Here is a 25621-nt window from a genome sequence, read left to right as displayed (position 1 = left end):
AAACTATGAAATTTATTGCAATAGTAATATTGATTAAAAGTTAATTAGGGTAAAACGGATGGATCGAGTCAGGCTGGATGCAGGTTAGAATTGAGCATAGGTTAAAACGAGTTATTTTAGAAAAGTATAATTTTGGTTCAGTTCAAAATTAAGGGTTCATACTAAAATTAATTTGGATTAAAATGAGTCATCTAAAAAAATAAAAAAAATTCAAAATGGGTTCACTTGCTATATTTACTTTTTTGACAGCTAGTAGCGACCGCGGAGACCCTACCGGAGGAGGTAACAAGTCAACAAAAATGGTGGTGACGGTAGCCATTAGAAAAGGCTAGCAAGTGTATTTTATGTGACTAGTTTTGGCCTATTTAATTTAAATCTATTTAAATTAATTCATTGTATAGTTAGAGTACATTCATAAAAAAAAAGTTAATATTTTTTTTAATCAAAATTAACCATGGACAGGTCATAATGGCTAAACGTGATTAAAATTATATAACATGTAAAATTTTATTAAAAATTAGTTTTTAATCTGTATTATTTGTAAAAGCTTATGCATTGAAATAAATACAACATCAAATTATTTTAAGAAAAAGAAAAGTTTTTTCTCACCACCAAACTTCACAAATATCCAACTTTTGAAAAAGGCAAGGAAGAATGCATGTGTGAATAAAAGTACATGTATGCTATTTCTAGTTCATATTAAAATGTAATTTTACATTTTTACCACCCACTTATTTAAAAAAAGAAACCACATGGCCTACACATTCATGAAGACATACCATGTCATATTCTTTGCATCCGTCTATTCCAATTTCTTTATATAAAGGCTTGCAACCCATGTGAAGAAACACTAACCGGACCCCAGGCAGGTTACTGGTAACCTGGGGGTTGGAGAGATGTTTCCCACGAGGGGTTAGACCCTTGGAAGATGGTTCTTCTGATAACCTGCAAAACAGACACCGTGAGCTCGTCACTGAGAAGGGGGGGGTTCCTCCTTGTGACCACCCTCCGGCGTGAGAATCAGACTAGATTGCTCTTTAAATATAAAAGTATATTAAGAGATTGCTAGAGCAGATATCAGGTATATTATGATGATAATGTAATAAGATATGATAAGATGAGATGATCATACCATTTGTGGTATTTATAGCCGAAGGTAGGTTTCCAAGGGGTTTAGCCGGCCCAACACGCTACCAACTGTAACCTATGCACGTGCCCTGCCTGTGAGTGGTGGATAGGTAGCGGCTGACACAGAGCAGGCGTGTCGTGCACTCTTCCTCTTCTGCCAACTACAGGCTAGGCACGTGGTATGGCAGGAGTTGGTGGGTAGGCGGCGGCTATTGGTCACAGTGCTGTGGCGTGCTGTCTGCCATGCTGCTGTCAGTGAGCTGTCGCATCTCTGATCAGATCTTTTGCCCATACCTCGTCAGGTACAGTAAAAGATCCTTCAGTATACGGACTGGCTTATTTGGGCGGGAGTATTCCCCCTCCCGCCTCTGTGCGGGATTGCTCCCGGCTTGGCTCATTCCTTCAGGTGACACTGAACGATTGAGAGCTAAGTGCCTTGTGCGTGTAGCCATGCTGCGCGGGTGGCCTTCCCTCATGGCTTGTATCCGAGGCTGCGGGAACAGGCGGAGTCCTTCACCATGGGAGGCATTTCCTGCGGGACCAGCTTGCATACTGCGCGTAAGGACGTCACTTCTCTGAGCATGGTTGGTCCTGCGGATCCAGTTGGTCTCTGCGCAGACGTCCCTGTTTAAGGTGAGTCTTGCGGGTCCAACTGGGCTCTGCTGGGACCTACCTCTTCAAGTCCCCCCAGTCCAATGTTCTTCTCATGAGTGTTTAATGAAGTGAGGTGAACTTTTGGACTTGAGCAAAGGGTTTTGAAAAGGGTTTTGTAAGGTTTTCCATGGGGATTCTTTCCGCGGAAGTCCTTGTCACTTGCAGAAATGCCCGAGTTTCCTGCTTGGTCTTTGGGTATGATGCGGGTAGGTCTGTAACCTCCTCGCAAGTCAGGAGCATTGAGTCCCAGTTGTATGTATTTTCCATGAGGTTTTGGTAGTTTTGAACATAGTGATCAATTATGTTAAGACCACCAATTCCATCCTGGAGCTTCAAACAACGTAGTTCTCGATGTTCCCGCTATGCGGGGATGCTATTTCCGTTTCCGCAAGCATTGCCCAGAAGATCCTTCTTGGTTTCAATTCCCAGCGGAGCGCTAGGTATGTGAAGGGTTTTGCCTTAACACTGTACCTGCGCTCGTCTTACGGTTACTTTACTCTCAAGGTATTCCTGGCGTCAATTCCCTGCGGGTGCTAGGTATGTGAAGGGTTTTGCCTTAACACTGTACCCGCATCCGTCTTACGGTTACTTGTTCACCAAGGTTCTTGGCTTCAATTCCCTGCAGGTGCTAGGTATGTGAAGGGTTTTGCCTTAACACTGTACCCGCAGCCGGCTTACGGTTACTTGTTTGCCAAGGTTTATTTGGCTTCAATTCCCTGCGGGTGCTAGGTATGTGAAGGGTTTTGCCTTTACACTGTACCCGCATCCGTCTTACGGTTACTTGCTTGCCAAGGTTTATTTGGCTTCAATTCCCTGCGGGTGCTAGGTATGTGAAGGGTTTTGCCTTTACACTGTACCCGCATCCGTCTTACGGTTACTTGCTTGCCAAGGGGTAAGGGGTATTTTCCCGCTTACTTTTTAATACTTTCGAATTTTGAATTTTGAAATTCGAAGAGTTGGTGAAAAGATAAACCTCTGAAACGTCGTGCGACGGTTTCTTCTGACTGTGTCAGGACGTGCAGGAAGTTATGGTGACGTGACAGAACATGGTCATTCCAGTCGCTTTTTCGGGCGCGTGGGAGCGATTTTTCGGGCGCGTGGCCGCGAAATTACTGGCACACGTCCTTTCAACAGCTGTTGCCAGCTTGCTTTTTGCCACGTGTCATAGTTTCATTGCACATTTGATTTCTCTCTCCTCCGCATTAAATTCACCGCATTAATTGCGATTACTATATAAAGGGGGAGAGGGTTATTTGCAATTCACACTTTCCACTTTCATCTCTTCTTCTCAAGTAATTTCCGGCGAATTTTTCTGTTCAGTAAAGCATTACCCTGAAATCTCTTTTCGTCTTTCTTCCACCATGTCTTCTCATGATGCTGATGACCAGAAGACTGCTGGCGAATGCCAGTGCTCTCTTCCTGTCGATCTGTACCAGTATATCATCAGGAAGTTCATGCTCGAGTCTCTCGAGCCTGAGTTTCCTGAACCCCACCATACTGTGTACGATGCCCCTAGTGGCAAGATCGGGGTTTATGCTGCATTCTTTGTCTACGGGAACCTTAGGTTTCCGTTGACAAAGTTTGTGTACCGTGTCCTAGAGAGGCACGGTGTGCACCTGACAGAGGTGCACCCCATGGCCATTGCCAAGGTCCGGCACTTTGAGTGGGTGTGCCGGATACTGGGCCTTGAGCCCCTCGTTGATCGCCTGATGACCTTCTATACATGGAGGTGCATCCAAGGGTGGTACACTCTTACAACCCGTATCAAGGGTTTAAAGATTTGTACCACCGAGCGGAGTCTTCGCTCATGGAGAAGAGAGTTCTTCTTCATATCCGCTCGCGCCATCCCCATCGCCATGAAGTTCAAGAATGGCCAGGCACTTCCGAACCTTCCCGCCCTCAACTACGAGGAGGCGGAATGGTTCTCGAAGATTTCCCGGGTCCAGTCCCCGGTTTTCCGTTTTCCGGAGTCGGCGATGGTGATGTTGGGGATGAGCCGGGTGTGGAAGGCGGCGAATGCGGATAAGGTTCCGATCGTCCTTGAATATGGTTCGAACTCTGTCCCTTATGGTACGTCTTGTTTCATTTTGCTGACTTCGATTTTTACTAACTTTCTTGTTGATTTCAGAGGGGAACGATCTTCAGTCGCTCCTGAACCCGCGGGAGGAAGATGGTCCCGCGCGGATGGGTACTCGTGCTCTGGACGAGAACGAGTTGCCCATCTTAGAGCAGACCGCGGGTCGGTTCGTGGAGGTTTACCCGCCAGGCCAAGAGATCCTGAGCCACCGACGGCCAGGTAAGCCTATCTTCTACCCTGAACCTCTCAATGCTGTGCCTGCTGCTGGAGTTCATGACATTTCTTCTTCTGAGGAATCCGCAGAAGGTCCTCCACTGGTGCGGAAGAAAAAGGCTGCCGTCGGGAAGGGCAAGGAGAAGGTGGCCTCTACGGCCGACCCGGTAATCCTATCTGACTCGGAGTCAGATAATGCAGAGGTGGCGGGGAAGCCCGGTGGTGAGGAGACCACCGCTCCGGAGGCTGCAGGTGTTACCTCCGGGGAGGCAGCGACGACGACGGTTACCGGTGTCAAGAGGCCGGCTCCATCGGGTTCGCCCCCGCTCGTCCGTGCGTTCAAGCTCAAGAAACCCCGTGAGTACCCCCATAATTCTTGTCTAGATTTGTTGTTTCAAATAAATTTTTCTAACACTTTTGCTTGTGCAGGTGTGGATGTTGACGCATTCCAGGGTGGAGTTGGAGCAAGTATTCCCCCGCCAATGACGGTAGGCTCGGTCAGCCTTCCCGAGGCGTCGACCCAGGCGTCTACGCCTGCTTCCGCTGGTTCCAGCCTTCCTGAGGCTGTTCCAGCTGAGAAGGTGTCTCCGCCGGCCGTGAGTGCAATTTTTACAGCATCTTTCACGGAGCCGGCGGTTACTGTTGCTGAGGAGGTGGCGCCAAACATGGCTACCACAGCGGCTGCCACTATACCTGCGCCACCGGCACCGACGGCCGGACCATCAGGTATGCGCCAGGCTTCCCGCCGATCTATGCCACCTTCCCGTCTGCCTGACCTGTTGGATGGATTTCCTTTAGGTTCAGGTGATGGGTTTGGCGGCTATCGGCCTGTTATTGACCCTACAGGTACGTAGGGTTCTTTTTCCCTTATATATTTTTATCATCTTTTCCTAACTGCCTTTGCTTCTTTTGCAGTGTCGGATTCCAATGAAGTGTATGTTCCAAGATGGAACATACGCCGAGGAACAACCCTTCGCACCCCTGTGGAGTGCGTGGACTGGGCTCGCCACGCTGCTCCTCATGGTGCGTTGGGGGAAGCCATGGCTAGCTACCAAGAGGGTAGGCTAACCAATGAGCTTCGGGTTCTCCAGGCCCGAACGCAGCCCCGCGTCGAGCTGCTTTGTCGTGAAAACGACAAGTTAAAAGCAGCTCGCGCCAAAGATATATCTGAAGCGCGGGCTCTTCGGGAGGAGAACCGGCAGTTGGCCGCTGCCGCAGCCGAGAAGGAGAAGGCATTCAAGGCCCTCGAGGTTGAAGTCCAGGCGCGACTCGAGGCCCGCTCCAAGGCTGCCCAAGCTGTGAATGAACAGCTTCGGCTGGCCAAGGAGACTGCGCGAAACTCAACTGAGAGGGCTGCCAAGGCTGAAGCTGTTGCTGAGCCACTTCGCGAAGAGAATGAGCAGCTTAAATGCAAATTAAAGGCTCTTCAGCATGCTCATGACGCCTTGGCAATGGAAGATGCCAAGAAGCTGCAGGAGATTCTTGACCAGAGGGGGGTGCTTGACCGCACTGAAAGGAAACTCAAAAGCGTCGAAGAGGCTGCCGCCAAGGAAGTTCAACTTGCCAACCTTGATAAAAACGGAGCCGAACGTGCTTACAAAGAAAGTCAAGCTACCCTCCAATGGCTGCTTCGAGAAGCGTTGCCTCAGGTATCTTTATCTTTTTCTTTACGCTTTCCGCTCGTAATTAGAAAATGTTCTAACTTGTATTCTTTTGTAGGTTGCGCGTCGGGTCCTTTCAGAGACCTCTTATGACGATGCGATGAGCGCAGCCCTCAACGCTTCTCATGAGGATGGGGAGAAGACTGGCTTCCTGCTTGGTCTAGGGTTTGCTGAGAGAGGCTTTCCGCCCTCCAACTTCCCTTTATTCAATGTTAATACTGAAGCTGCTTATGACCAAGCTGTGAACCAGTACGCTGCCTTCCCGCATCCAGTGGTGGAGAAGGTGAATGAGGCTGCTGCTGCTGATGATGGGCTAAACATCCTTAAGGCTTTCCTTGGGCAGCCACGCTCAGACGGTGCTGGTCCAAGCGGAGGTGGCCCTGAAGCCTGATCCTGAAGATCTCTTCCCACCGCTAGGATAGACTTAGCTTTGTATAGATTTCTTTTAGGCGGGTAGTTACCCGGCCACTGTTGTAATACATCATTGAAATATTAATCTTTTTGCGTATAAGACTGTTATTTCCTTCTTTGGGTTCCTTGCTTTATAAACTTATGACTTGCATGTTTAAATTAGCAATTTTCCAAGTGTTCAGAATAAGAACCTTTGAACGTGGTTGATAGTGGGTTAAAGTTTCGCTTCCTCCTTCGTGATTGTGCGGGTAGAACCGTCACTTGCACTTGGTAGGATGGCTAAACTTTAACTTTTATCTAACCTGCGTGCTGGTTTTTCTTACTTTTTTAGGATAAGTTAACCTTTGAACGTGGTTGATAATAGGTGTGAAGTTTTGCTTCCTCTTTCGTGATTGTGCGGGTAGAACCGTCACTTGCACTTAGTAGGATGGCAGAACTTTACCCTTATCTGACCTGCGTGTAGGTTTCTCATCTTTTGAGGATAAGTTAACCTTTGAACGTGGTTGATAATAGGTGTGAAGTTTTGCTTCCTCTTTCGTGATTGTGCGGGTAGAACCGTCACTTGCACTTAGTAGGATGGCAGAACTTTACCCTTATCTGACCTGCGTGTAGGTTTTTCTCATCTTTTGAGGATAAGTTAACCTTTGAACGTGGTTGATAATAGGTGAAGTTTTGCTTCCTCTTTCGTGATTGTGCGGGTAGAACCGTCACTTGCACTTAGTAGGATGGCAGAACTTTACCCTTATCTGTCCTGCGTGTAGGTTTTTCTCATCTTTTTAAGAATTTTGTTTTGAACCGTTCGACGCGCGGTTGTCGATAGGTTAGTGTTCATTTTCCTTTCATGATTCATGCGGATAGACCGGCACTTTCATTTAATGGGATGAACTCTTTCAACTGACCTGCGTGAAGGTTTGCCACGTTATTGGGTTCGTGCGGGTAAGACCGCCTTCCCACGCAACGACTTCACGTAATGTGAATGTCGTCACCAGTGTTGGATAGTTTTAACCGTTCGACGCGCGGTTGTTGACAGGTTATTATTCAGTTTCCTTAATGATTCATGCGGATAGACCGGCACTTTCATTTTTGGGTGCTGAACTTTTTCCCCTTCAACTGACCTGCGTGAAGGTTTGTCACGTTATTGGGTTCGTGCGGGTAGGACCGCCTTCCCATGCAATGACTTCACGTAATTATGCGGTGAAAACCGGCATATTAGTGTCCAGAAAAGTATAAATGTAAAATCATCAGCTTCGATATTCTTAAAGAGAATCATTTCCATTAGAAGTGGCTCTTGGCCTTCTCTTTACAAATTGGAATTGATTACATGCAAACTGTGTAATTGAACTCCCTTCCATGTTGGGATGGGGGTGCCATCGAGCCGATACGCACCTGGTTCGGGATCTCGTTCTTTACGCAGCATGTAGTCTCGATTTTGAAGCTGGAATTGGTTCGTGTTTTCCCCAGCTGGGGTTCTATACGCACTCGCCTGCCTTTTATTTCGCCACGAGGTGCGCGAGCGTCCCATCTCTGACGAATGTTTCGACCATGTCTTTTACGTCTATGCATTCTTCAGTGTTGTGGCCTTTTGTTCTGTGATAGTCACAGTACTTGCTCCTATCAGCATCGTGACGATGCCGGATTACTGGAGGCTTTGGCCATGGGAGCTCCTCAGTAGCAAATATGTCAGTGACGCTTTTGGTAAGTGGCGTCCATCTGGAGTTCCGGTGCGGCTTTACATTATCCCTTTCACCCAATCGGTGCTGTAAGCCGGATGAGGTGTCAAAGTTTACCCTTGACTGCCAAATGCCTTGCTTCCGTTTTTTGTTCAATCGGGCGGTGAGGACGTTGTCCTCTCTCGTCCTCTAGGTGTAAAGGTTTGTGTTCTGCGGAAGGTCTCTACCCAGTTGCTTCTCCGTTTCCGCATAGCGTTTGGCTGCTGTCATGATGCCATCCCATGTGGATGGCATTCCATCTTTACCCGTTAGGGTGCGGATAAGCTCTGGGTCTTGCGCGCCCTGGATGAAGGCTGCGCGAACAAGATCCTCGCTGATATTGCCCAAACTTAACTTCTTTGAGTTGAAGCGAGTGATGAAGTTTGGCAGCGATTCATCTTCTTCCCGTGTGCATTTGAGGATTGTCCATTGCTCCTCGGTATACTTTCGCTGCTGGCTGAAGTGTTGGCTAAACTTCTGCTGGAAGTCTGCCCAGTCGTAAATGTGGTTAACCGGTAAACGATCAAACCAAGCCCTAGCAGCCCCCACCAGCGTCATTTGGAACATGTAACACCACGTGGGTTCCGTCCAATTGCTAACGGTTGCCCCCGCTATGAACCTGTTCAAATGATCGTCTGGATCAGATAGGCCGTCATATGTGCCTATGTTAGGCATTTGTTTAGCACTTTTCGGGGCAATTGCTTCAGCAATGTCCTTTGCAAATTTGGACGTTCCTGCATTTGTAACGTTTGGTCTGAACGTTTTAGAGAAGTCTCGTGGACTTCCATCTATGCTTTTTGGTTTGAAGGCTTGTCCAAAATGCCTTTTCGGTTGGGTTTCCGTTTCTTTACGCTTCCCTTTTGCTTTATGACGAGGGTTCGCGTCGGAGTCGGATTCCTCCGAGTCATCCTCCCAGTATTCGAATTCGTCGGCCTGTTGCACGGAACGCAAGCGTTCATTTAACTCAGCCTGGAATTCCTTTTGTCGTGCCTCCGCCCATGCCTTGACTTCGTCGAGAGTCTGGCGGGGGAGTCTTCGTTTTTCAAACTGGGTATCGGTGGATCCCAGTAGGCGGTCATTTACTGCACTTGCCCCTGCTTTAGTAAGTGGGGTAGTGTTCGTAAAATTTACTTCACTTGCTCCGGCTTCGGTAGCCGGAGTAGTGTTTGTAAAAACTGTGTTGCCGGTATTCCCCCCAATAGCTGGGGTTGTGGTTACCGGAATTTCTCTAACCATCTTTTGTATAAAGTTTTGAAAAAACTGGAGAAAATTGTAGTTCTAGCTTTATGCACGGATGGCGCCAATGAAGAAACACTAACCGGACCCCAGGCAGGTTACTGGTAACCTGGGGGTTGGAGAGATGTTTCCCACGAGGGGTTAGACCCTTGGAAGATGGTTCTTCTGATAACCTGCAAAACAGACACCGTGAGCTCGTCACTGAGAAGGGGGGGGTTCCTCCTTGTGACCACCCTCCGGCGTGAGAATCAGACTAGATTGCTCTTTAAATATAAAAGTATATTAAGAGATTGCTAGAGCAGATATCAGGTATATTATGATGATAATGTAATAAGATATGATAAGATGAGATGATCATACCATTTGTGGTATTTATAGCCGAAGGTAGGTTTCCAAGGGGTTTAGCCGGCCCAACACGCTACCAACTGTAACCTATGCACGTGCCCTGCCTGTGAGTGGTGGATAGGTAGCGGCTGACACAGAGCAGGCGTGTCGTGCACTCTTCCTCTTCTGCCAACTACAGGCTAGGCACGTGGTATGGCAGGAGTTGGTGGGTAGGCGGCGGCTATTGGTCACAGTGCTGTGGCGTGCTGTCTGCCATGCTGCTGTCAGTGAGCTGTCGCATCTCTGATCAGATCTTTTGCCCATACCTCGTCAGGTACAGTAAAAGATCCTTCAGTATACGGACTGGCTTATTTGGGCGGGAGTATTCCCCCTCCCGCCTCTGTGCGGGATTGCTCCCGGCTTGGCTCATTCCTTCAGGTGACACTGAACGATTGAGAGCAAAGTGCCTTGTGCGTGTAGCCATGCTGCGCGGGTGGCCTTCCCTCATGGCTTGTATCCGAGGCTGCGGGAACAGGCGGAGTCCTTCACCATGGGAGGCATTTCCTGCGGGACCAGCTTGCATACTGCGCGTAAGGACGTCATGAATACTTGAAAAAGTGCTCATAATTAGGTATCATATCATAGAATGTTGTAAATCATAGTTACATTGTATAAAGTATCTTATACGCTATATAAAAATAATCATGAATACTTACAGTAATTTGTGTGCAAGTCATGTATATATACATGTATGTTTATTTTGTAATCAATATTATGTTAAGAATCGCAAGAACCGCACAAGTACTTGCGAACAACTGTTCAAACTAGGAAGAAGTTAATTTATCTTCCTTTTGATTTTTTTAGAAAAGTATAAAAGTATATAAATATTAATAGACGTGCATTATACAAAGTTTAAATATACAATGGTCCCGAGAATTTTATGTTTTCATCTTGTTTACCTAAATGTATTTTGGTCATATTCAAAATATTTGTTAGAAAAGTTAGTCTGCATCTATGTTAAAGACCACCGGTGTTACGTACTATGTGTAAGTGAAGTGGTGTATGATGTTCGGTTTATTTGTACATATATTAGAGTGCTAACTTAGTCATTTTATTCGTTTAGTTTAGGAACTTTGGTACTTCATACGTGTTTATTGTGTTTCAGGTCACAGATACTTAACGCGCTCAATTTGGACCTGTACGAGCACGGAATGAAGACCCAGGATGTCCAGCACGCAAACCGAGGCACATTATTGGACCTGCTGAGTGAAGCTACCCATCGCGTAGCGTGATGGGTGTTGAAGGCAGGGCATCGCGCTACGCGATGCCCTTTAATTTTTAACAGGCGTTGACTTTTGGTCCATCGCGTAGCGCGATGGACCAGGGGAGGAGACCATCGCGCTACGCGATGGTCCCCGGAATCGTGAAAGTTAGGGTTTTTTTTTCATATATCACGTTTTGACGACCCTAGACGCCATTATTCACTTTCCATGCGATTTTGAGAGCAGCAAGGAGGAGAATCATCACTTCCAATCATCTCAAGGCACCATATATGTTCTATCACATCATAACCAAAGCCCGATAGATGCCGAGACGCGGCTAGATCCTTCGAGTCATGCCCGGGATGTAGAGTATTGTATTTAACAGTTTTTCTCATGTATTAAGAACGAATTATTTGTAACCATCTTTGATTAATCTATGAGTATTGATGTCTAGTATTATTGTGCACTCGGTCAGTTTAGGTTTATTTCGATCAGAACGATTAGTGTGCCAGTTGCTATGATAATTGCTTATAGGATTGTTTTGACTAGTTGAATATGATGAAGCATACGTATGCCCTTAGTTGAGTCACACTGGCATGGACCGTTTGATAACCAGTGCCGTGTGTTAGTGAGCGTGGATGCCTAAGGTTTATCTAGTTAGTCAATCTGTGTTGATCATTGATAGTTAATCTGTTAAAATGCATGAGAGAGCTGTTAGTTTACTTGCTTGAATCCTGGGTGTGATTTGTCTTGTTAATTTCTTGAAAGTTCTTTACTTGTTTGATCAATATTAAAACCAAACTGTTTGTTAGTGTGATCAACACTTTGTTAATTGAATTACTTCATAATGTTAGGAATCAATTTCACTGCACACTGACCACATACTCCTTGTGGTTCGACACCCTACTTACCCTAGCTTGCTTAGGTGATTAGAACACTGATTTACTTGTTTTTGACTAGATAGCGACAATCTAGCGTCAGTGTACTTTCCTTAGAGACTAAAATCAAAGTTTAAAGATATAATAATCTATGTAATTCTTCCTGGGTTTGTGTTATAAAAGTAGAATACGTTTCGGCTATATTGGTTTTTATTAATCCAATTATCATTGTTTGGTCGCTGCAGGTTCTAACTAACGAATTAACTGTTGACAGTCCCATATTTTAACGTATTTGTTCCCAACGGGCAGTGACTAACAGAATCCTAACGCGTTACTTACAGGTCGCAGAAAAAACACTTTTGACCAAAAAAATCGCATTTTTTGCCGGAAAATTCAACATTTTCGTCCCAAACATTTTTGTACATTGGATCAGACCTTTATGGACATTTTCTCAGTAAAAGCCCCAATTCCCAATTATTAATGTCTCCGAAACCCTAAAACCATTGGCTGATATATTTGGTTTTTGTTTTTGGTATCTAGAGGTGAGCAAATAAACCGGTTAACCGAACTGACTTGAAAACTGAACTGGTTTGAAACCGATTATCTAAAAACCGGTTCGGAACCGATTGAAACAGAGGTTTGGAACCGGGTTGTAATTTTCTTGCCCAAAAGCTATTCCAAACCGGTTAGCCGAACCAAAACCAGCCAAAACCCGAACCAAAACCGATCGTAACCTGGTCAAGAAACTGATTTCAACCCCCGAAACCGATCATAAACCGATTTTGATTTTTGTTGACCAAACCGAACCGATTTCAACCCAATGCAGTTTTGAACTTTAAACCGGTTTGTGCACCTCTACCGGTACCATACTACCGATATCATCCCTAATAAACTCAACAAAGTAAGGTAAAATCATGTTATTAATTAGTTCAATTAAATTAAAAACAACTATATATTAATGCAATAGTAAGACGAACAACTTACATAGAAGAAGGTACAACTAGTCACTGCACGAATACAACTACAACCCTCACATCCCCTTTTCATTCTTTCATTCATTCACCGTCACCAACGACAGAGATCACCGGTAACCACCGCAGATCCACCGATGGCTTCACGCATGTCCAGAGAAAGATTCAGAAAGGCTCTATTGCCTCCTGGACCTGAGGTTATTATTATTATTATTATTTACTTTCTGTTAGATTTAATTCATCCCTACGTTTATGTTATTTCAATCTCAATAATAATAATTTTGTATCAGTTTATTTGTATCTATCGGATTTGATTTTATTTAGGCGTGAATTGAAATTGAATTTAGGGATTATTAATTGATTGGTGCAGAATATTGAGAAGCTAAAGAACATTGTAGAAGAAGGTAATTACTATGGGGCCCAACAGATGTACAAAACCACCAGTTCAAGGTACTTTAGTCACTGAATATTCTCTTGTTATTAATTGGAATCAACTTTTTCACCAATGTCAATATCATATTTTGCTTGTTTGACTTTATTCTGATCTTCTGTATTGGAACCTCATTGGTTCTTAGCCCCTACACAATGGCGGTCGAGCTGATTGATTGTTAGCTCGACTTCGGGGTGTAAACGAGCCGAGCTGAGCTGTTTTGACTTACGAGAGCCTGTGCTCGGCTCGTGTGTTGCTTATTCAATATCTGGCTCGGTTCGTTAATTAATTAATTAATTAATTTATATACGTTTTAATTGTTTTTATATAATTTGAGAAAATCCTTAAACAAGCCAAAGCTCGGTTTCGCAGTGTAAAATTAATATATAGAAGTCCAAAAGAGGTCAAACTTAAAGATACACAAGGCTTGTTAACGTGCTTCCCTTCAAGGCTCGAGCTTGGGCGTGATAACTAAACGAGCTTTATTTGAGGCTCAGGCTCGAGCTTGGGCATGATAACTAAACGAGCTTTATTTGAGGCTCAGGCTCGGCTCGAACTCAAAAAGCTTGGCTCCTTTCGAGCTTTTTATCGATTTGAGCTCGAGTAGCTCATGGGTGGCTCGGTTCGTTTGCACACCTAGCTCGATTCCAACCCTGCAAATACGAATTGATTGTCATTTGGTCATGTTTCTCGATCGGTGGCTCCCAAAATTCACACAAACACACATACTCCGTTCTTGTCAGATTTCTGAGTTTTGTTTGATTGGAAAATGTGGGAGAACCACCGAATTATTTCAATTTGAAAGTGTTTCAAGACTCTCAGATTATCCAAGCGTTACATTCTACAAAAAATTGAGAAAAATTGGGGATTTGTTATATAAATTTGTCAATTTTTGTTGGAAAATTAATTCACTGTCTCAGGAAATTATATTGCATTGTTGGCATTTAAATTTGACTAAAAAATATAAACTTTTTGCGTTATTAAATTAACTTATATAATGGTTTCTTTTGCATTTTAGATATGCTACAGTTGGAAGATTTTCTGAAGCCTTAAATCTTCTTCAATCAGGTGCTTGCCTGCAATTAGAACATGATCAGGTGAGCTTAGAAGATAATTAAGATTATATATATAAATAATTTATTATTTCAAATTAACTTTCTTGTTCACTAATACAAGATCATAAATGGTGCATACATAAAACTTGCAGGTAACTTGTGGTGGTGAGCTTGCCTTGCTGTTTGTGGAGACGCTAGTCAAAGCTAAAGTTGACTTTGATGATGACTATCTTGGTTTGTTATTCCTTCTTGTGCAGATGCTTTAACATGCTGTCTCTCGTTGTTATGTTTTATAATAAATGGATATATACAGTATTTGTATATTTATAATAGCTTTTCATACACATTTTGAGGTGACTAATTGTATACAATTTCAGATCGTATAAGAAAGATCTACAAAAAGTTTCCTCGGATTCCGGTTCCTCAAAATCTTGACTTGACTGATGATGAGGCAATCGGTCAATTATCTGAAATTTTTGGAGCTGCAAAAATACGTGTCGAGAGCTGCTCAGCGTTTTTGAAAGCTGCTATTAAGTGAGTGCTTCTGTTTTCTTTTTTTTCCTTTTTTTAAACTTGTACAAAGATGTTTTTACCGGTTTAAAGAGGTTATATTAAAATCTGAACATCTGATTGTTTTCTTGTGTTCCAAGGTGGTCTGCAGAATCTGGCCCTCGTAAGATTGGATCTCCCGAACTACATGATATGCTGGCTGAATACATATACTCTGAATCACCAGAGCCTGTACGTCTTCATTTTGTTTTTGGTGTTAATATTTTGATTTTTGTTTATAATATCCTGAAAGCTAAATGTTTTCATCAAATACTTATCATACTATTTGATTTGCAGGATATGACTAGAGTCTGTTACCATTTTGCAAGGGGTAGAAATCCAAATCGGTTCGCTTCAACCCTTGTTAATTTCATGGGAAAGGTAAGTTTTTCCTTTACCCTTTTTTTTTTCTTTTTTCTTTTTCATTTTCAGTTATTCTTGTATACATGTGAATTATTATTTGATGCTGGATGTGCAGTGCTATCCAGGTGAAGATGATTTGGCGATTGCACGAGGTGTTTTGATGTAAGTAATATTGAAAACCATATAAGAATTAAGGAAAGTTTAAATTTTTTGAGGGAAGTTTACGTTTTTATGGTTCAAGGTTTTGTTTTGTCAAATGAAAAATTATTAGTCCTTTATTAGGCCTTCAAATGAACCGAACATTCAGTGAATTGTTCAACAGAAACTTCTTTTATACTTGTTTATTTAATAAACGAACGGCATGAACAATTTTTTTTGTTTCATTTAGTTAAACGAACGGACATGAACACATTTATGCTCGTTTAAGTTACTTTATGTTCGTTCGCTTACATTTTTTTTAAGTACATTCCTTTGAAATATTTAGGCCCATTACGAGTTAGTTTAGTTTTATGAAATTAAAATATCACCTCTTACAATTTAGTCTAGTTTTATTAAGTTTTTAGGCATAACATATCGATATTCACATTTACTTTTATTTGGTATTTACTCAGTTATGTACTTATGTTCATATTCTATATTCAGCTATATTTGTTCGTTTACGTTTGTTAAGCGTTCATTTATACATTAACAAACATAAACACACTTATTTGTTAGCGAACAAACACGAACGAAAAATCCCATTCGTTTGGTACTTTAATTGTTGTGTTCGATCGTCTATTTGGTGAAAGTTAAACTAACATACACGAACATGCCCTGCTCGTGCTCGTTCTGTTCGCTTACAAGCCTAGTTTTTATTATTTTTGAATCTTGTCTTGTGTAGGTATCTTTCTCTTGGTAACTTAAGAGACGCTAACAATATTATGGATGAGATAGAGAAACTTGCTCGGGTCAAAGAGCTTGACTTTCCTGATTCAGAATTGATGCGCTTTATCAACTATCTTTTGCAAACGTTAGTTCTATGCATAAACATTTTCTTGACATTGATTAAAACAAACAAACATTTGACCAAGTTGTCATCACAGGTTAATGAGAGACGCGTTGCCATTATTTAACATGCTGAGACAAAAATTCAGCTCGAGTATAGAACGGGATCCTATGTTCAATGAGGTATGTAATAATACCTCTTGAGAGTTTGTTTAGTAGTGGGACTCCCTTTGATTTTTTAAGTGGGACCCGTAAATGCTAATGTTATTTGGTGCAGTTGTTAGAAGACATTGGGGAAAAGTTTTATGGTGTACGCCGTAAGAATCCGTTACAAGGGATGTTTGGAGAATTGTTTAAGGTAACTGTATATTCCTTTTATCCTTTATAGGACTTAAGTTTGACCTGTTTATAGGTAAATGTGCTCGTTTGGCTGTTGCTTTTATTTATTTATTTATTTTTTTTTTGTGATGGAGTAATTAATTTCAGATTCAAAATAATTTTTTTGGTTTGCAGATGTGAGTTGAAGTGAATCGCGAGTTGAAGTTTGATATAGGAAAGTCATAAACTTTCACTGAATGTTGGATTCTCGGCTATTTATCCGGTTACAAGTACCAATCTACTTGTTTGACATTGTAACGTGTTTGCAAATGTTGTTCACATAATTCTTCTATTTTGTGACTAAACATTTTATTGTTAAGAGTATGTAGTTTAGAGAATAAACAGAATCATCATGAGCTTTTTTTTTTTTTTTTTTTTTGTGTTGTCTGTACTTCATATCTCTTAAAGCATAGTTTCCCCTCATTTGTATCAGTTTTATTATATGTACACATGTTGATATTATACCCGGAGGATACGCTTAGCACATAACCAATTCTAAATATCTTATAACACAAACACTTGTACGTAGGTATAATTTTATTCGCTTTTTAACTTGTAACGAGTCTTGCTATACAAGTTTCTTTTCTTAAAAAAATCATGACTATTACAGTAGGTCTACAAAAGACATGGTTTGCCTTTGCTGGTTGACAGCTTCCCTTAGTACAAACCATTAGAACAAGTTGCAAAGTTGGACAATGCAAACTCTTAGAACATTTTGCCAACCATTGCAAGTTTTGACGCACAAAGCTATGGCAGTGCATCTGACATGTAAAATAACACGTCAATGTTACATTTTGATGCGTTGCTGTAATGTGTTTTGATGTATCTGACGTTGTTAGCGCGTAACTTGCGAGGGCTACCCGTTATGCCTACCCGAATAGGTGACGACAATGATCCTGCTCGACAAAGCAAACCCGGAAGGGGTAGCCGAAGATGCACCTACCCCTTAAAACATTTCACCCAACTTTATATTCAGTACATGTTCAATGTGCAAGGGATTTGCTTTGGGTGTAGGCGTGTCGGTTTAGAGTTTTCTATTTCAACCTTTTTATTAACATAACTAAACATATTTCTAAGCAAAATTGTATTTATAACATATTTCTAAGCAAAATTGTTTTTATAAGTCGCTAGTCTTACCTTTTATTTATTTATTTTTTCTATTTTATCAATCGTTATTGTGTTAAACAACTTAGAGACGGCACACTTAACACAAGTATCTATATGAGTACGACTCGTTTAACTACTCTAACGTAGTTTTAAGTACCAGTAAGAAATCTACGGTTTAACCTACTAATTTCAAGTATATAAAAAAAGAATAAAAAAACCACAATCTATTTTTTTTTGATAAATATGCTTAATTATATTTTAAGCAGGTGCCTAATTGGCGGTTATAAATTTAATTAATTTTTTAATATGTAATAAATTAATATAAGCCATAAAAAAAGAAATATAAATTACTCTTCAATTTCAGAGAACGAAGCCCTTGTCGTCATTGCTCGACGGTACGATCCACCGACCACCGACTTCGGGTATATTTCTCCGGCTCCGATCGCTAATAATTTGTCATCTAATTTCAGTTTCAATATTTTGTTAATTGATGTTACAATATATTACTGCCTGCGAAAACTTTATGTTGAAACCCTAATTTTGAATCATGTAACCTAATACTTTATGCATCCCAATTGATGATTCCAACTTACTCTATTTCTAACACCTGGTGTAAACCAGCCGAGACCAGGCTCAGGCTCGAGCTTGGCTCGTTTTCTAAACCTCGAGATCAGCTCATGAGTCGCCTTTTCAAGCTCGGGCTCTGCTCTGCTCGGCTCGTTTATTGTTTATTAATTAATTTATATATGTTTTTAATTATTTATATATGTTCGCCTCAAGCTTGAAAGCGCTCTTCTCGTTTCGAGATTTATATCGATCTGATCTCTAGCAGCTCACGAGCGGCTCGGCTCGTTTCACCCCTTAGTGTGCAAACGAGCCGAGACCGAGCTCGACTAGGCTCGAGCTCGGCTCGTTTAACTTACACAGAGCTCGAGCTCGGCTCGTTTCGAGCTCTATTTTCAAAGCTCAAGCTCGGCTCGTGAGTAGATTCTCAAGCTCGAGCTCGGCTCGTTTACTATTTATCAATTATTTTTTATATAATTATAATTATAGTTATTTTTATATAACTTTTTGTATTATAATTTTATGCATAAAAATATATATATTATTTAGTTATTTTTATTTATTTTTCATAACATTATATATATTAATTAATAATTATTAAACATTTATTTTAAAAAATTATATAAATGGCAGGCTCGTTTAGGCTCGCGAGCCGGCTCGGGCTCGATTATTAAATGAGCTTACTTTTAGGCTGGAGCTTGGGCTCGATCGAGCTTTTTAACGAGCCGATCTCGAGCAGCTCACGAGCAGCTCGGCTCGTTTGCACCCCTACCCCTTACGATGAAGTTAAATTTGTATGTCTATTTTTTGGCCCTAATGTAACATTATAATCAATTGCTTACTTTTGTTATTTGCTACCGAAGTTTTAGTATAGTTTCCAGTAGTTAAATTCCTAATTTTTATTATATATTTTGTGTTCTTATAATCTATAGGAACCAATCCTTACAGTATGAATCACAATCAGCAATCAAATGAAGTTAGGCATGATGATGAAAATGCACTCTCGGATTTTCTCACCTCGTTAACCGACTACACACCAACTGTGAGATTTATGAAAACACCATGAGTTACATTCAGTTTTCACCATTAACTTGGAAAGATTTAGCTAACTTTTTTGTTCTATGTTTTCATACAGATTCCTGATGAACTGGTGGAACATTACTTAGCCAAGAGTGGTTTTCAATGTCCCGATGTTCGTTTGTAGGTTCTTGGTCTCTTCTGTATCACGTGTTTCTTGAATCTTAGGTTTTCGCATAGTTTGTGTATGCATATATTTTATACGTATATATATGCATGCATGACAACATAAGTGATGTTTTTTGTCTTTCAGAACTAGGCTAGTAGCAGTTGCAGCTCAGAAGTTCGTTTCAGACATTGCAATTGATGCTCTTCAGTAAGTTTTGTAGTTAATCAAATGTTAATGTTACATAAATGTTGTATTTAGTACGTTTGGTTGGTTTGAATGCTGTCACAGGCACTGTAAAGCTAGACAGGCAGCTGTTGTTAGGGACAAGAAAGACAAGCAACAAAGGGTACTACCTGATAATAAACATTTCTGTAGTTTTCGTTTTGTCCTTTTTATGTTATTTAGTGTTTCGGTTTTACAGGATAAACGTCTAATCATGAACATGGAGGACCTCTCCAAGGCTCTTCAAGAGGTAATCATCACCATCTATATATGAACATAATATCATTAGTAACATAAGTTGAATATAATATTCACTAACAAGAATATGATGATGGTTGTTATTTGCAGTACGGTGTAAACGTTAAACACCAGGAGTATTTTGCTGATAACCCTTCAGCTGGACTAGAATCTACTTCAAGAGACGAGTAAGGCTGTTAAGTATGCTTTCTTAGTTTTGCTGTTGTGCTTTATGCGTTTTTAGACCATGTGCAAATGCTGTAAGATTAAATGTTACAAACCGAACTATCAATACTCATTTAGGTCAAAATTTGGTGTTTTCATATCTATGTTTGAAGTCTCGATTTTAGTTTGCAAGCTCATACATTTCATTGTTTATTCTTGGGTTACGAATTACAACCATAAATGATAATTGAAAAGGATCATTACACCGTAATTGTTAATGATCATAAACCAAGTTAAGTAATTACCTTTGTGATGAAATTGGTGTTTAATATCTGAATTATGCTAGAAAATTTTTCATAACTAAAAGGAAAAAAAAATCCATTTGGTATTTTGTTAGAAAACTATAATCTTCTTATTGAATCGAACAAATAACCAGAAAAACGAGACAGATCTTAGTTCAACACAAAGTAAAGATGAAATCAACCATCACGGAAAAGACTAAACATCACGAGGCTAGTATACAAACCTTCTAAACCAATTAGGATAATCAACATGACGAACCCTAGACTCAACAAGAGCGAAGATAAACGTTAGGAGAGCACCAGAGACTGAATTGCTAAAACGAGTCAGTCATATATATTGCAGCAGCAGACACGTCACACAACCTTCAACTTTAAGCCAGCAACCGCTAATTTTAAGCCCAACTTCTAGACCCACTAAGCCCACTAACTGCTGAGCTGCTGTCCAAGCCTATGCCTATCAGCTACTAGACCAACTCCAAGCCCATTTATCAATTATCCAACCCTTGTTAAAGAACAAGAACAAAGAATTAGAACTAAAACATACATTATTTTGATTAAACAAAAAATGTTTTGATTATACGAATTGACATATTTCAACATATTTTTTCATAACAAGAAACTTGAAATTGTTAATAGGATTCATTGGTATTTTTGAAACGGCTGTTTTCATATTCTTTGTTGTTTATTTTTACATTATTTACTTTAGTTTTAATGTATCCGCACTTAATACATTTTGCTATAATCCGGTTAATCTGTATCCTTAAGTACACAAACTCTATTTCTATTCAAACTAGTCTTTATGTGCCAAATAGATTTATTTTATTAGTTTTATCTGTTGAATTCAATACCAACAACACTACAAAACTAACAGTTTATTCCTCAATTTTTGTTTCAACAACTTATTTGAAGCAAATGCTTACTAGTCTTTCCACATATACTCTCTTGGAACAAGGTAAAGCGGTAATTTCTTCCGCGCAACCAGAGAACCTTCCTCCTGCATGTTCAAATCATGATTCTTCACTCCTGCAGGAACTTCCCAATCAAACCAGTAAAGAAGGTTCGCTATCGTGTACTCCATAGTTGTTAAAACCGTGTTCATTGCCGGGCAGGATCTTCGCCCCCCTCCAAAAGGAACCATCTCATATTTACCGCCTCCATATTCTACATCAAGACTTTCAAACCTCTCCGGATAAAACTCCAATGCATTCTTCCCCCATGTTTCTGGATCTCTTCCTATCGCCCACCCGTTAATTAAAACAGTCGTCTGAGGAAAGACATCATAACCACCAATTTGACAACAGCTTAAACTTTCATGTGGGAGTAATAATGGGGCAGGTGGATGCAATCTTAGTGTCTCTTTCACCACCATTTTCAAGTATGCCATTTTGGTGATGTCTAGTTTGTGCCCCTCTTTTATTCTTCAGCTACACTTTCGGATTTCAGTTTGCAACTTTTGCATCACTCTAGCATTTCTAACGATCTCGGACATTGCCCAAACCATCGTCACAACCGTTGTATCAATTCCTCCTGTCAACACGTTCTGAAAATACATTGATATTAGTTATATAACCTTTGCATATTTCTTTATTTTAATCCGAAAAAAAAAGTCACTTCACTACCAGAAAACTGGGCATATACTCGGTGCAAATGCTAAGTTTTCTTCTAGTGTTCAAAGGAAATAAAATAATCTGGTTACCATGACAAGAGCTTTCACGTCGTCTTTAGTCAATCGATAGCCAGAAGCATTCTCTTTCGAAGATAGCTCGACAAGAATATCGACAAAATCCTTATCATCGTCACTTGATTTCTGAATGTTATGCTTCTGATGTTCATCCACAATACTCTCTATGTAAGCATCAAGGTTACTAAAACATTTCTCCAACTTACGGTTCCATCCGCTTACTAGGTCAACGAATCGACCTAGCCATGGAAAACAGTCACCAAGTGATCCATTTAATATTTCCATGGTTTCATCTATCATCACTTCCCATGAAGGACCCTTGAGTGGTTGTTCTCTATAGTTCTTACCAAACGCCACCTTACACACCACCCCTTTTACCGTCGCTAAGAGCAACTCATTCATGTTAACCACAACATTTGATGCGTGTAACGATAGAGAACGAACCATGCCTTTGATCTCTGTCACTAACACATGGTTATATGAGCTAGCTCTTTTTGGACCTAGGAACTCAGACACCAGAACCTTGCGCGTCTCCTTCCAGTGATCGTTATGAGGCGCGAACGCGATGTCAAGATAGTTGTAAGATAGTCGTTTGGTGGCATGCGACATGGGACGAGAACAAAAGGCGTGATCTTGGGTTTTAAAGAGTTGTTTGGCCATGGTAGGGGAAGATATGACAATGAAAGGTTTTGAACCAATATGGAATAGCATAATGGGACCATATTGTTTGGAAAGTTGCCATAGGGCTTGGTGACGAGGTAAACCGAGTAGTTGGTGCAAGTTTCCGATTATGGGAAGCTTTGGAGGGTTTGGAGGAAGCTTAGGGGCTTCCATGGATGACCTATTTGATGTTAAGAGTGTATAGAAACATGAAGAACATGAAAATTGATGTTGTAACAAGCCATAAAGGGAAGATAATGAAGATCTCCATGTGATTGATCATACACTCATTTTTCGTTTGAAGATCTCCATGTGTATTTATAGTGGAGGAGGATCGGTTGAACTTCATGTGCGATACATAACTTTGAAGGGGCGTTTTGCGAGAGAGGGAGAGGGAGGGGGTAATGATTACATAAGAGTTATGCGTTTTTTACCACCATGCCACTTTTTATAAAACTCTCCAATGCTGACTGGACCGCCACATGTCATCAAACGAGTAAGTGTGGAAAATTTTGACTACACATGGTATTATAGATTATTAAGCATTACAAATAAGTCTCGGTATATGTTGTGATATTAACCTACTAATCAAGTCTAGTTAAAAGTAACAAGCATATTGACACTTGGCTTAAATGCAATAGAAGCCAAACGAAATATTAAATTCAGATAAAATAAATAAATTTTAAACTTGCTGCAAATAAACAATGTGATGTTTTAAACCATTAAAGATGATATTTTTTTTTCACTATTTTTCACATTTTTACTCATCCACACACAAATTGATTATTCTAGTTATCATTTTTTATATAATGTGAAAAGGTTAAAATGCAGTTGAAGTGTTGAACTTACCCACAAATGGAAAATATAAATAAAATAATCTGCATAATATATAATTAATATGGTTAAAAGATATTGTAGATACGATGATAATGTAGTTTGACCTATAGTAATTGTTATAAGTTGGAGATGGGAGCATTTCCATACATGAGAACAATGATATAATTCATGACAATATCATTTGCATATGTTATTTAAATAATTTTAATTATTTTATTGTGCTAACTTATTTCTTTTCTTTTAAATATTAGGTCATAATAAATCCAGTATTAAGTATCAATAACACCATTAAATATTTCTAACCATCACAAGATATCATAGTTGTAAGGCACCTAAATGGTATTCAAAGGGTCCTAGTTTCAAACCTTCTCTAAATAAAACATTTTGGATGACAATCAACGTACGCTTAAAAAAAGAAGAGTAACTATATAATTAAACATGACTGAATAGGAGCGCGTAGAAAAGAAATTCAACAACGTAAAAGACTCCTTAGATGTCTCTTCAAATACTAATGGATCCAATTAAACACCGTTCTTTTAACAAAACCCACATGAATACCCCTGCGCAATGCAGCTAGAATTCGACCAGTATTGATTTCTTACAATACAGTGCTGACACTCCTAATAACAAATGAATTGAAAGAGATATTGTCACTAGTATAACTAACAAAAAAAATACTCTATTTTAAATACAACGCCGTTCTTAAGAAAATTTAAATTGCAATATCAATAAAAAAAATTAGGTTGCGATAACAAAAATTACTCAATTGTAAACACCAATCCGTTTCTAAAATATTAAAAGAGAAAAAAAAATCTATAAAGTTAACAATATTAAATTATCAAATAAAAATCAAATTTAATGTTGCAAGAAAACCTAAATACCAACTTTATTAGGTAAATATAATAATATAATATATCATCCTCCAAATTATTATATATATTAATTTTGAAATTTCTTCACACTCACATTTTTCCTTTTCCTGTTCATTGGTTCAATCGCTTTATCCCATTGTACTATAGGCATGTTATGTTGTACCTTTATATTATTATATGCTTTTTAATGTAAGGTTTCACCTGGTATTTCTTCTTTACATCTCCTGCTTCTTTACGCATCACCCCTACCCTCTTTCTCTCTCTTCTTCTGTCATCTCCGGTGCCACCATCTTCAACCGCCCTTTGTCACCTCACCATCGTCTTCAACTACCAAGGTCGTCACCACCATTGTGTTTAACATTCCATCTACCGTTACCGGGTTCCATTTGGAAGCCCTAGGTAGCGGTGGTGTGGCGGCGGTCCGATGGCATGGAGACACTCGGAAATGGTGGATTTGGAAACCCTAGGTGGTGTGGTGACGGTGAGCGCCCGGTGGTGGTGGCGTTGTGGTGTTCTGAAGCTGTGCCGATGACATTTATGGCCGTGGTGAGACGGTCGAAGGAAATGGGGAGGTCGCTAACCTACTATTGCCTTAACTTTTGTAGCTTCCTTTACGATAATTTGCTCTGGTGAGTAGTTAGGGTTTGGAAATTGGTTTATTGCGTGCTAAATGCAGTTTTCGTTTTGTGTCTTGCAATCATTCTAGCCTATTTTCATATTGGTAAGCTATATGTACAAGTGATTGAAGTTCATATGATTGCTTATTTCAAGTACCTGTTTTTCGGCTCTAATATTGCAATTGATCTTCATCGTTCAATAGTTTTTGATGAATCAATCCTTGCTGAAGTTATCGATGCTTCGAGTTTCGGATGTTAGAATTCAAAAATTCGGCAAACCTCAAAGGTAATATTTTAACAAACAACAGTCTGAATATTTTGCTTATGATTTTGTTGGAATTGATGAACAAAAGTCTTGATGATTCAGGGTTTCTTATTTACTTCTTGTTACTGTTTCTAAAAGGGATTTAATTGTTTGGGCTTAATGGTTTCTATTAGGCCACAAGATTAGTTTTGATATCTTTGTGATTCAAGTTCATGTGTGTCATGAGTCTGTGAAACAAGTCAAATAACATGTATTAGCTAAATAAAAAAAAGCAACTACTTCAATATGATTCATTATCTTCATTTTCATTTGTTGTGTACATGATAATTGGATTATTATGAGTTTTTTCAGTATAGTATAGGTAATATGTAACCTATTAATTTCAAAGTATTATGTGCCTTCTTATGCTGAACCTAGATGTACTAACATGCATATTTTTTCTAAAAAAATTATGCATTTTAGTTGTTTAGGTGTTTGATTTGATAAGTTGGTTTATAAATTATATATGAACTGTTGTAATTCCTGATTGCATAAGAATATAGCAAAATTATAATTGTTAGGTTAGAAAAAAAAAGTTGTTAAAAAGGGTGATTTAAATCCTATTTAATATGTTAACTGAACCT

The 25621-nt window shown here is 40.1% G+C and overlaps 2 protein-coding genes and 1 pseudogene across 2 annotated transcripts; 2 read left to right on the top strand and 1 right to left on the bottom strand.

Annotated features, from left to right (window-relative positions):
* Positions 1 to 12620: 12620 nt before the first annotated feature.
* On the top strand, positions 12621 to 16547 carry LOC143630981 (protein GET4-like). The gene is made up of 12 exons (XM_077099876.1): positions 12621 to 12721; positions 12895 to 12974; positions 13973 to 14051; positions 14162 to 14243; positions 14387 to 14543; positions 14660 to 14750; positions 14856 to 14939; positions 15037 to 15083; positions 15802 to 15930; positions 16004 to 16088; positions 16183 to 16263; positions 16419 to 16547. Exons 1-12 carry the CDS (start codon positions 12662 to 12664, stop codon positions 16422 to 16424), a joined length of 981 nt encoding a protein of 326 aa, XP_076955991.1. The 5' UTR covers positions 12621 to 12661; the 3' UTR covers positions 16425 to 16547.
* A 2321-nt stretch (positions 16548 to 18868) lies between these two features.
* Positions 18869 to 19967, top strand: LOC143630885 (transcription initiation factor TFIID subunit 10-like). Its single transcript, XM_077099803.1, has 6 exons — positions 18869 to 18996; positions 19090 to 19154; positions 19285 to 19347; positions 19429 to 19486; positions 19562 to 19612; positions 19711 to 19967. The coding sequence occupies exons 1-6, from the start codon at positions 18904 to 18906 to the stop codon at positions 19789 to 19791; spliced, it is 411 nt and encodes a 136-aa protein (XP_076955918.1). The 5' UTR covers positions 18869 to 18903; the 3' UTR covers positions 19792 to 19967.
* Positions 19968 to 20968: 1001 nt separating this feature from the next.
* LOC143630789 (parthenolide synthase-like) lies at positions 20969 to 22678 on the bottom strand (annotated as a pseudogene).
* Between the last annotated feature and the right edge of the window lie 2943 nt (positions 22679 to 25621).

Source organism: Bidens hawaiensis, unplaced genomic scaffold, assembly GCF_021521415.1.
Source record: "Bidens hawaiensis isolate Kalapana, Puna unplaced genomic scaffold, B.hawaiensis_p1.1 tig00000055_1, whole genome shotgun sequence".
Taxonomy (NCBI): Eukaryota; Viridiplantae; Streptophyta; class Magnoliopsida; order Asterales; family Asteraceae; genus Bidens; species Bidens hawaiensis.
The sequence above is the reverse complement of the archived record's forward strand: the minus strand, read 5'-3'. Positions and strand labels throughout refer to the sequence as shown.